This window comes from Eretmochelys imbricata, chromosome 2 (assembly GCF_965152235.1).
Source record: "Eretmochelys imbricata isolate rEreImb1 chromosome 2, rEreImb1.hap1, whole genome shotgun sequence".
NCBI classification, from domain to species: Eukaryota; Metazoa; Chordata; order Testudines; family Cheloniidae; genus Eretmochelys; species Eretmochelys imbricata.
The window spans coordinates 11,903,519-11,915,596 of NC_135573.1; the positions used below are offsets into that span (position 1 = coordinate 11,903,519).

Below are 12,078 nucleotides of genomic sequence, written 5' to 3' on the forward strand. Positions count from 1 at the left end.
GTTTGTCTCTCTAAGTGAACTCAACTAACAGCATCAGCTGTAGCTAAGATAAAATTAAGAGTTATATGAACCCACGTGCTTCCGGGCACCACATGAGGTAAGGAGGAAACATCTCCACCAGCACACAAAATTAGGTGCATCGTGGTCCCCGAGGTAGATTGTGGATTGTTTTTGAAATCATTCGGCATTGGCCACAAGACATTCGGTGGGATGGTCAGTTTCTCTCTGGTCCGGTAATTCTTAAGACCTAGAAGGCTTTTGTGAGCTCACACCTTGTATAACTCCATGGCAGTGCTGTAAGATAGATTACATTTGAGGTGCCTCGGATCTCATGAATGAAAGGCATTTTGAGGGGACACTCCAGGATGTAGTGATTCTACACTGGGACACTAAAGATGAGCACTGACAATTATACCTCTCTGTACCCCTGCTGATAAGCTGACAAGAAGACATGGATAAGCTTTGAAAGTGAACCCCAGGGAGAACTCAAGTACATTACATCTACCTGACTTTCTCCCAAGCATGTTTGCACATGTTAAACCCCTGGAGAGGCATGGGAAGGGAGGAAAAAAGGGAGAGGGAGAGAGAAAGCAGAGATTATGTTATGGAGTGTCAAGTGTGCAAAGCAAACAGGTGACTTTATCCCAAGAGAAAATAGCAGGTTTTTCCAACTGGGAAGTTTGATCACAAATATACTGTCAGACCTGGACAGGCTTGTCCAGTGTTTGATTTCACTCAAGGATGCCCTGAAATCTTAACAGCATCTAACCTGTCCTCCGGACCAAATAAACCTGGGCATGCAGTTCTCATTAATTTTCAGCTAAGCCAGCTGACCTGTAACGTGGAGATGAGTGAAGTATTAAAATAGGATATTAAAATATTAAATATTTTTATTATTTAATATTAAAGTATTAAAATAAGTATTAAAAGAATTCATTAATATATGAATTCACCAGAGTGTAAAACATTTCACACACAAGCAGTTGCTGATGGGTCACCATCAACTGAGTGTGCGTGTCTTGTTGCCGTAGGGTTTCCCTGTTGTTTGCTCAGTTGCTACAAAAGAAGTAAACTACACCTGCAATACAATGTGGCTGTTCACAGGAAAGGTTAAATCTCTCCCCCCTCCTTCATTTGATCATTTATAGGTTTGTCAGCAATGTTATGTGTGTAAAGTGCTGCCGTCCAGTTATCTGAGACACAGCAAACCCTACTGTTTCCAAGTTAATTGGAAAGCTATGGATTGCACTCTGTGCCCAAATTAGCATCAATGGAATGTCACTCACCCACAAGGCTGAGTTTGGCTGTGTTCGGCTGGGATTATTCAACAGCTGTCAATGCTCAGTGATACCTGCTACTGTACCCACTACACTCTCCTTCACCATGGTGTCTTGCAGAACATCAGTGTGACATCCTTGCTTGTTTACGGGGCAGATCTTTCCAGGAATGTTGTCCTTCACTGCCAGAGGATCAGTGAAAAAGACAGCTCCTTCCCTGAGGAGGAGAATATGGACCATGTTGGATGAAGATTTGTAATTTCCCTTTTGTTTTCATTTTTAGGGTCTGCAGGGAGAAAGAGGAGAAAAGGGAACTCGAGGAGACAAGGTATCACTAGGTCATGTTAGAGCCACAGCCTAGGAAAGGGATGGGTTGTTTTCCCTCTTTGCCTTTTGCTTTTTAAATGAATGTAACATTGGGGAAGGGTGTGAGGCTGATACCTCGAAAGCTGAGGCTGACAGCCCGGCACACAGCTGTGAGCTGGAGCGACTTCTCGTGGGGGTGAAACGGGAGTTCAGAATCCCAGCCCGTTCATTCCCTTGGTCTCTCTGCTAAGAATGGCAACAAAGGTGTCACTTGGAGTGCCAGCTGGGGTGGGTACTCCTGTGATGTGTTCACCTGGGGCACCACCCACCTAATAGATGGTAATGGCCTTTGGAGGCTACTGACCAGAACTGAATCTGGTAACCTAAAGATAAAGGGATCGGCATCCGATTACCAGCTCCCTGAGCCACTCAGCTTCCTATATCCCTTATTTTGTCTCATCACTACAAACACAAGCGTACATGGGTTGCTGGCTTTGCTACATCAGGTAAGGAGTCAGGATTTCCTCTGAGTGTGTGTGTGCACTGGCTGCTCTCCCAGTCCAGAGTTCCAGCCGCACCACTTCCAAGTGCTTTGCTCCAGGCCTTTTGTGTTGGTGAATTTCCTTCTACTTCAAGTCGGGTGCAGGGCCCCCGGCTGAGTCTAGCTGTGGTGAGGTGACCGGCTGAAGAACTCAGACGCTTCTTGAGCCATTGCATTCATCGAGTAGTGTCTTTGTTCCTCTCTGCCACCAGAAATAAATGTAGAACCCACAGTCCTCGACTGCCTCTGAGGCTGCAGACGCAATGCAGCTCAGAAGGGTGGGCTGCTAAGGTCGCTTTGAGCTCTCTTTATCCAGGGTGGGCTGCAGGTCACTGCCCTGGTGTAATTTAAAGCAATCTGTGGCTGCTCCAATACGTAAGTGGCTGTCAGTGGCTCAGTGAAGCAGCTAGAGATTGATGGGGCACAGGGATTCCCTGGCTGGTAACTATCATTATCCCCATTTTATGGATGAGAGGCTAAGTGACTGGTACAGCTGGGATGAGAACTCAGTACCGCTTGGCTCCCACGCCTATGCCCAGACCTCCCTGATCACGGGTGTCTCTGTATTGGAGTGGCATAGCCATTCAATACGGGTGGACATGCGCTGTGATTTGCGCCATGTTTACCAGTCACATTAGACAGCACGGAAGCCATTAAGGCATGGCTGTTCAAGCTAGTGCTGAGGTAAGGAGTTGCCAGTCCATTAGAGATGCGGGGTGCAGAGAGTAGCAAGGCCTGTTAGCTGGGGAGTTTGACCTATGTTTGAGCTCCCTCTACTGATAGCCAGCTGTGGGTGCATTAGTAGAGAGTCATCAGTAAAGCAGAGCATAAATAAATAAATAAATAATAGGGACGGGGTGGGGGTGGGGGGGAGAATAGTTGATGCACTAAAAGTTCAATTTCAGTTGAACTTGTCAAATAAAAAGGAGGGTAAAATTCCCCAGAAGTTGAAACATTCGGTTTAGACATTAATGAAACTAAACGTGTTGACTTTTCATTTGAAACAATGAAAGTTTATTTTGTAATTTAACTAGATTTATCTACACAAAAAAAGGTAAAAAACCCAAACAAAGCCACAACCACCCCAAAATGGTCCCTGAACCAAAAAGACAACAACCAATTGTTGGTCCAGCTCTGGTCATTAGTCTCCAGTCCAGCCTGATTCCCAGTTCTCTCTCTTCCCCAATTGGCCAGTGCTCTGTTCCCAATATCCATGTGGTTGTTTATCATAAAATTTCCATTATTCCCTTTCATGTTTTCTGTACTCATCATTGCAACTGGGCACATGCCCATTATCATTTAATAATCCTCATGCCTTTGCCCCCGGAGTTCAAACCAGAGGAGATGTGTTGTGTCTAGCCATTCCATCAGCCCCTTTTCCTGTGACAGTATTGTCTGGTCTGTGGGGGTGTTTGGCTCCCTTAGGAACATGGATAAATTTCCACATCACTCGGGTAGGGAGGAGGGATGGAGCTGTGAGGGGGCAGGGAACTGATGAACTAGACAGGAATTAAAATGAGAAACAAGTGAATTGTGTTCTGTTTCATTCTGAGGGATTTGCACAATTAAACCTTCTTTCTTTCCCTCCTGGCCTATGCATAAAAGTCAAGATCTCTGCTATAACAATTGTGCATTTACAGTGCATAGATACTGCACTCAGGACATTTATATCCCTTGTTTTAATTTCTACCAGTTGGAACTACTGGGAAAGTAGTGGGCGTTAAGAACCAGGCCAAAGATCTCTCCCTGTCTGCTTTTCCATCTGCAACCGCTTATTGCTTCTGAGAAATCTGAGTCTAAATTTTTGCCATTGTTAAAGCATTAATAAAAATCATTTATGCTTCTCCCAGCCCAAGGAATATAGGATTTGTTATATTAAATTAGAGCATTAGTCTCTATAATGAATATTGGTCCATCAAACCATTATCCTGATGTTTCAGAGGAAGGCAAAATCTCCCACAAGGCTCTTATGTCACTGTACACTGAGAGCACCTTAAATCAAAGCACTGAGACTTTATGGTGCAGTACATAACTTTGAGCCTTATTGATCATGTCTGAACTCGAGGAGAGCCAGCATACAGCAGTCACTAACTCCCAAAGTTCTGTCCCAGCATGCAGCGAGCTCATGTAAAACCTGGGTTGAATTCTCTAAGGACGGTGTCTTTTGTAATGGTAGTCCAAAGTCCTGGTCAGAAATCTGGAGGAGATTTCCCTGGAACATTGATTCCAGCTTGAAACCTGTAGCGATCAGTTTATACACAGAAAAACAAGATTAATAGAACATTTAATTGAGCAGAATATGATTGTCATATAGAGCTGACCAGAAAACTGGGACATTTCAAAATATTTCAGTTGGGAACTTATGATTTAGAAATTCGCCTTTCAATTTTTTCCCATTGGGAAACTGCAGTGTCCCACCACCACTTTCCCAGATTTTTTGCCATTTCCCTACTGAGAAAAAAAAAAGTATAGAGAAGCGGGGAGGAAAAAACCGTAACCCTTAAAAGTGAAATATTTCTTTATTTCAGAAAGTAATATTTCCAATATTTTGTTACTGCTCTCCAAGTAATAGAAATTGGAAATTAGTAACAAAATATTAAAAAATGGGCTTTCGCCCACTTTCTCACTTTTTTTGACCATTTTTCACCTGGCAAGAGTTGGAAGATAGAAGGTAGAAGGTAGAGAGAAACAAAGCTTGATCACCTTGTTTGATCTGTCCTTTAGCCCTTGTATAGATTGCGCGGATCACAACACGTTTTCCATTCTTCTCGTATCCTGGCCTTCCTTCTCCATGTATGGCCATGTCTTTTCACGATAAAATCTTCCCGTCTCTTTGGAGATTGGCTGAGTGGTCGTTTCAGTTCCCGTGGGTACCATTTGGCAACAGATGCAGTCCATCGACCATCAGTGAGCCTCACTATATGCCTGGCCCATCACATTTTACTATGCTTGCTCTTAACAACATCCTGCACTCCACTCTGCTGTCTGATCACTTCACTGGGGACTTGGTCGCGGATTGAAATTCCCAGAATTCTTCTTTCCATCGCCCTCTTCATGACAGACAGTCACTGCTCCTCTGTCTTCGTCAGCGCCCATGTTTTGCTGCCGTACAACATTGCTGGCAGTCTTGTTGAGTTGAAGAGGCTGGCGCGTGTTGCCTTGTTGATTTTTCCTTGGAGGACATCCTTGATAGAATTGAATGCGCACCAACCCACTTTCTTTCTTCGCCATAGTTCACCTTCCTGATTGTGGCGCATGTTAATTTCTTGCTCCAAATAGACATATTGCTCAACTTCTTCTATTTGTTCTCCCTTGATTGTTATTTGGGCTTTTGGCAAGGTATCAGACCGCATCAATTTCATTTTGGAACGGTTAATTTTCAGTCCGACTTTGCTGCTTTTTGTGTTGAGTTCTCGCAGCATTTTCTGTAGTTTGATAGTGTTTTCAGCAATCAACACAATATCGTCCATGAATCCGAGATGGTTTCACTGCTCTCCGTTGATGTTGATTCCACCCTTCCAATTCATCCGCCTCATTACCATTTTGAAGCAGGCTGTGAAGAGTTTCGGTGAAACCGTGTCTCCTTATTTCACCACTTTCTTAACTGGGATGCGAAGGGGAGTATCAAATAAAGTTATATCTGTAGCTCAGTCAGAATTTGCTTCCTGTAATAGTTTGATATAGTTTGTGTCAATGCCCTGCTGTGTAAGAGCTTTCAACACTACATTGATCTCTATGCTGTTGAATGCTTTTTCATAGTCAAGGAAGGCAATACATAAAGGGAATTTGTATTCCCTTGAGCGTTCCAATAGCTGGTTTATAGTGAAAATATGGTCCATTGTGCTGAAATTCCTCCGAAAGCCTCCCTGCTGTCTCGGCAACTGCTCGTCCAGACTCTGAGGAAGTCGGTTTGTTATTATTTTGGTGAACAGCTTGTAGACATGTGAGAGCAGGCATAGTTCTTTAGATCTTGGATGATAGTTCTTTAGGTCTTCATGATCGCCCTTCTTGTACAGCAGAATGGTATTGGACTCTTTTCAGCTAGATGGTATCTTCTGCATTTCCAAGTAATGGCTAAACCTCTGAGCAAGGATTTTTCCAGAGGTCTTGGCCTCCAGCTCTTATCATTTTGATTGTCAGTCCATCTTTACCACAACAAACCACAATTATTGAAATGGAACATTCAGAAGACGTGCCTTTTGTCCTCTGATTGATTTTCATTTGGGAAAAAAAAAGAAGAAAAACCAGCCTTTAACCCCCAATCTGTCATTTTGGAAAATTAAACATTTCACCAACAGTGAGCATTTTCATTTCCGCTGAAAGCCTGTTTTTTGACAAAAACAAAACAAGACAAAAATAATTCGAGTTGGAAAATTTTAAACCAGGTCTAGCGTCATATCATTATTCAGCCCTCTGTGTGTGTGCCCTTCATTCCTCTAGTAATGAATCCATCTTATGAGGTCCTGTGCGGATGTCATAGATACACCGAAAAAGATGCTCGGGAGGGTGCAGTGCTCTGTTGATCAGCACTCTGTAAAGTTGTGAAGTCTCAAACTGTCTACACTGCAGAATACAAAGAGTTTAATTCAGGCAGAGGGGTGTGTGTGTGTGTGGTATGTGTAAAACTGGACTGAGGCAAGCTCATAATTACAATAGATAAAGATTGGGAGGTTCCTCCCTCAGGCTGCTATGTCACATAATGTGCAGAGCAGTGTAATGCCAGCCCTGCAGCTTCTCAGACTGAAACAGCATTTCTGATGCAAGATTTATAGATATTCTTAAAAAATAACCTCCCCATCAATTAACTGATTTGTAAATCCATTTTCAGTTTGCTAAAGCAATCACACACACACACACACACACACACACACACACTCTCTCTCTCCCCCTAACAAATCAGGTACTTAAATCTAATGCTATAAGTACAGATTTACCGATAATAGCTTCGGTCAAACATTTATACAATGAGGTATAAATCACAACTGAGATTCATAAAGCTTTTTTATTATTATAAGCAAAACTCTAAATAATATTTAGTTACAAAGAGCTCCCTCTAGTGATAGAATTTGTTTATGAACAAACTCTGTTATGATTAATCGTAATAATATTAATTCTATTATAGTGGTGCTTAGATCAGGGCCCCATTGGACCAGGTGCTGAATAAACACATAGTAAGAGACAGTCCCAGCTTCAGAGAACTTACAAGCTAAACAGATATAAGACAGACAAAGGGTGGGAGGAGGGAAGTACAATTATTCCCATTTTGCAGATGACAAACTGAGGCACATAGTGATGAAGTCTTGTGGGAAGTCTGTGGGAGAGGCAAGAATTGAATCTCCTGAATCTGGCTGCTGCCTTTGCCACAAGGCCATCCTTTTGAAAGCCTCAGATGAAAAGAGCCATATTACAAATGCAAAGTATTTTTATTGGGCTCAGCCCTGAAACCTTTAATTAGTCCTTACTCAAGTATCCCTGCCATTTCCCTCAGGGTGCATTTTTACTGAATAAGGATTGCAGGACTGGGAACAGTATCATGAAAAACAGCTAAGACAGAAATTTTGGTTCAGAAATGGATTGCGTTGTGTGATAAACTAGACATGTGAAGTTCCTAGTAACAGCACTTGGGAAACAGGAGAGAGGAGTTCTGACTGACTGGCCTTATTCCCCAGTACTGGGCAATGATGCTTCTTCCTATTCATGAAAAAAGGGTGGTAGGAAATCTAAGAATTACAGAAATCAGAAATGGAAAATATATACTAGGTTGTCTGGCAACTATTCAGTTCACCTCCTTGCTATAGACATGCCACCCCTTCTGCAGAAGTGTATTTCCCAGAATACCAGACTTAGATCACTTTTTATGTTCACAGCTCCATGGGTGAGTGGCACGGAAGGATGTGCAGACTGAGATGTCTCTTGCAACAGAGTGATAAACAATTTTAACTAGAAGTTATCTTTTTCTTTCTCTTCTTTTTTCCTAGGGAGAACGAGGTCTTGATGGGTTCCCTGGAAAGCCAGGTGCAGAAGGGAAACAGGTATGGAATGAATATTCGGGAGGGAGACTGTTCTTCAAACTAGGCGTTAATGCACAGTGAATGGGAAGGCGGCTGCTGAAATGGGACTTATCCCAGACAGCTGCCGTATTGTAACTGTAGGAGCAGGAAGGTATCTCTTAAAATCATCAAGATCTTTTTGAGCACCCAGTTCTAGTGGGACTGGGCCCTATGCTAAGCAGCCTTGTTCTACCCTGACCTATGTCTCGTCAACCCAGGAGCGCTGTGCTCCTAGTGTGAGGAGTAGAACGCCATATGATTATTTTTAAAGGATGCGCTTTTTGTGGTAATGCAGTTATGGAGGAAAATATTTTATTGACTTCCAGCGCTAGCTGTCAAGCATTAGAACATTCAAAGGCCAGGAGACGACAGTGTGATCCCTCAAGACCTGCCTTTATAGCCTTAGTACACACAAAGCAGTTTGTGTCCCACATCTAGCCTCCAGGCCCGTCTTCCCACAAGGAAACTAACCATTAATGTCACCCTGTGCTTCAGCAGCTATGTGGAGATACTTACGGATCTGAAACATTTTCCTAGCACTTGAGTCAAAGCTGTCAGCAAATCTTTAGTGCCCTCTTAAAATGGGATTTCAGAAGAGATACTGTGCTCATTTGCACTGGATGTAAGAGAGCTGATACCAAAGGGAATGTGTGCTCTTGCAGAATTAATGATAGGCTCGATGGTGGAACTCAAACGTAAGTTATGTGGCTAATTTTGTACTCACCACGCTGCAGCGTGGTTCCCTTGTTCCTGCATCTGTGTTTATTAAAATTAACCCTCAGGCCGTTTCTTTTTCCATTGCCTCGCACCTTGTGTAGTCATTTCTCCCTGTGCAAAGTGGATATGAAACAGGGCCAAACTGGACAGGATGGAAGGGGTTTACCCTCACCCTGTACACAAGGGGACAGGCAATGGAGAGTCTGTCCATCAAGTCTCCTTTTGGTCTTGCAGTCTGGTCTCCTTGTGCCCTGTGCTGATATATACCGTCTCATGCAATAGTACTCCTCCGAGTTTTTTCACTGTCTCCCAGTTGTGCTAAAGTTCAGTACTCTGCCTGCAGCTAGATCAGTTCCAGAGGTAACACTGGGGCTGTTATGTCAATAGATTTTTGTTTGTGTGTTAATTGTTTTGATTTTGAGCTTTAAGTAACAATGCAAGTTGTGTACAACAAATATGGAAATTCACTAAACGTGCTAGGGGAGAAAAATTGCTACATTTTAATAATTTACAAATCATAGTGGGGTGCCCTGACTGCTGGAGTTACGGTTTTCAAAGAAAGGGAACCATGTTTCACAATAGGGTTACATTTTCTGGTTTTGGTTGTCAGACGTGAGTTTTTTCCATCACCAAAGCTTCCAAACATGGTTAACCAAGATGGTAGCCTTGGAGAGGGTCTTTTTCCTTCCATTGACTGCTAACAGAACATCCAGTTGCTGCTAATTAGATAGGCACTAATTACTTCAAATATTTGTACTAAAATAGCATTTGTGGGTCTGTAACAGGGTACACTCACTGGTAGGGCACCTCCTCCTGGCTGCTCTGGGAATTTGCTCCATCCAGGTTCTGACACCCCCTTCTTGCATTTCACTCTTGTTGTGGCCTCTTTCACTCTCTGGGACTCAGCACGCTCCCTCTATGTGACTTGGCCCTGCGGCCAGGTCTCTGTATGCGTTTCCACTTCCAGGGTAGCAAGTTCTCTCCAGACCAACTGGCCAGCTGCCTTTCCAGGCGGTCCTCTAATCTCAGGCTGTGCCACATTCACAGTGGCAGGTAGGGGAACCTGGGCCTGCCCTCTACTCCAGGTCCCAGCACAGGCACCGTCTGTCCAGTAGCCACCGTCTGCTTACTCCCAGACCTCGTTGTGATTTCCCTGCTCTCCCTCCTACTTCCCGTCTCTTTCTCGGTGTTCTGGCCCACCCATGAGCTCCAGCTCCCAACTCCCAGGGAACGACTGCAGCCTACTTCCCCTGCAGCCTCTTCTGGTCTCCGCTTCCCAGCTTTATACCAGCCCAGCCTACACCAGCCCAACTGAGTTCCATCTTCCTTTATCCAGCCTAATTCTCCCCCCAAGTGCAGCCTACTAGGTTAATTAGCCCCTTCCAAGCTACCTTAACCCCTGCAGGTGAGATGTAGAGTGAACAGCCCTTCACAGGAGCCCAGTGAGATTGGGATTCCCTTATGCAAGGCCCTGTGCATACAGTGAGGGGTAGGGCCTACCCCCCAAAAAGCGTATGGTTTACATAGACAAGACACATAAAGGATGGGAGATGAAACAGAGCCACACAGAGGTGAAGGGACAGGCCTAGATGACCACGCGAGGTCCCTTCCAGTCCTAAGGTTCTATGACATGCCCAAGGTCAGTGACAGAGCTGGGCCTTGAAAATAGTGGGTGCAAATCACTGCAGTGCAAGCAAGCCAACCTCCATGTGCCCAGGAGCTTCATAAAGCATTTTGCCTCTCAAGGTAGTATGCCTCCTGGTGCTCTGTGCTGCCACTGTGGCCATATGCAGTGGGAGGCTGGTGCAGTCAAGCCTGTTTCATCGAATGAGCTTTGGATGTATTTATATTAATGACTGCACAGGGCCCAAAGTTCTGGAGTGGTGCGATGCATAAACTGAAAATGTATCTGATCTGAACATGCATTAATTCGTTAGTGAAACATTCTGTCTCAATGCACTGTTTAGTGTTGCAGAGACAATGCAGACAGAATTTAGAACACTGGAAAGCTGAGAAGATAGACTAGGGAGCTTTCCCCCACTGTGCGGGCATCTGTGCTCTTGACATATTGTCTGCAGGTTAATGCAGGAAACACTATTTCAGTAGGAGGGTGGTGAAGCACTGGAATGGGTTACCTAGGGAGGTGGTGGAATCTCCTTCCTTGGAGGTTTTTAAGGCCCGGCTTGACAAAGCCCTGGCTGGGATGATTTAGTTGGGGATTGGCCCTGCTTTGAACAGGGGGTTGGACGAGATGACCTCCTGAGGTCCCTTCCAACCCTGATATTCTATGATTCTATGAATGACTTCCCTGAATCCCCTACACCTAAACTCTCCAGGTTACTTAGCAATTTGGTTCTGTCAGCCTGTGTTTGTACTTCACTTCCAGTTATGGGGCCATCAGCAGACTTAACCATGGTTGACTTTACTCTTCCCACTGCATGGAATAATATGGTTCCAAGGCCACAGCTCTGTTCTGCTACCCCTTGAGAGCTCAGACCATTACCTCAGTCAGTTTTTAACCTGGGCTATGGTTTTTTTATTTGTATTTAGTTGCTATTTAGCCAGTATCGTTAGAAGAGAGGACACGACGCCTCACTGGGATCCTAATGTACTGTGTCTGCTGTATCCATTAAATTATTTACAGAACTAGTTAAGATTTCTGGCTACACTGGTTGGACTGAGAAATTGCGATGGCATAGTAGGGCAGAAGCTGATCATTAGCTTTTCCTGGGGAGAGATTTCTCTCTGTGATACCTTTGCAGAATTGTTGCATTCTGGGGCTTCTCCACCTGCTTTGGGTCTGGGCTGCCAGCAGAGAGGCAAATCCTTATCTCCATGCATAGGCTGGGCATGTGGGCTGGTCAGGACTAGAATCAGGAAACCCTCCCCTTTTCCCCCAGAGCAGCCTAACTGCGGAAGCAGCTGCTGCTGCCTCATCATGACTACAGCAGCCCCCATGTCTGCAGGGCAGAGGGAAATGGCTTACAAATCCACTGCTCCAGCCTCCCCCTCTTTCCCCTCCCCACAAAGCAGAACAGAAGGAGCCCTTCCTCTTGTACCTGTTCCTGCCAACCTCCTCCTTCCTAGCCCAGTGCAGTAGGGGCCCGCTAATTCCATTAGTTAAACACACTCGTGGTACCTTATCATTGCTCCTGGGCTGCAGGCTGAATTCCCATAGGGGTGAGTA

The 12,078-nt window shown here is 44.5% G+C and overlaps 1 protein-coding gene across 1 annotated transcript in view; it reads left to right on the top strand.

Annotated features, from left to right (window-relative positions):
* The window catches only part of COL22A1 (collagen type XXII alpha 1 chain), a 296,104-nt gene that overhangs the window by 140,276 nt on the left and 143,750 nt on the right, over positions 1-12,078 (top strand). Inside the window, exons 15-16 of the mRNA XM_077811037.1 lie at positions 1,561-1,605; positions 8,103-8,156. Coding sequence (XP_077667163.1) covers positions 1,561-1,605; positions 8,103-8,156 — 99 coding nt within the window. The remainder of the gene's footprint in view (positions 1-1,560; positions 1,606-8,102; positions 8,157-12,078) is intronic.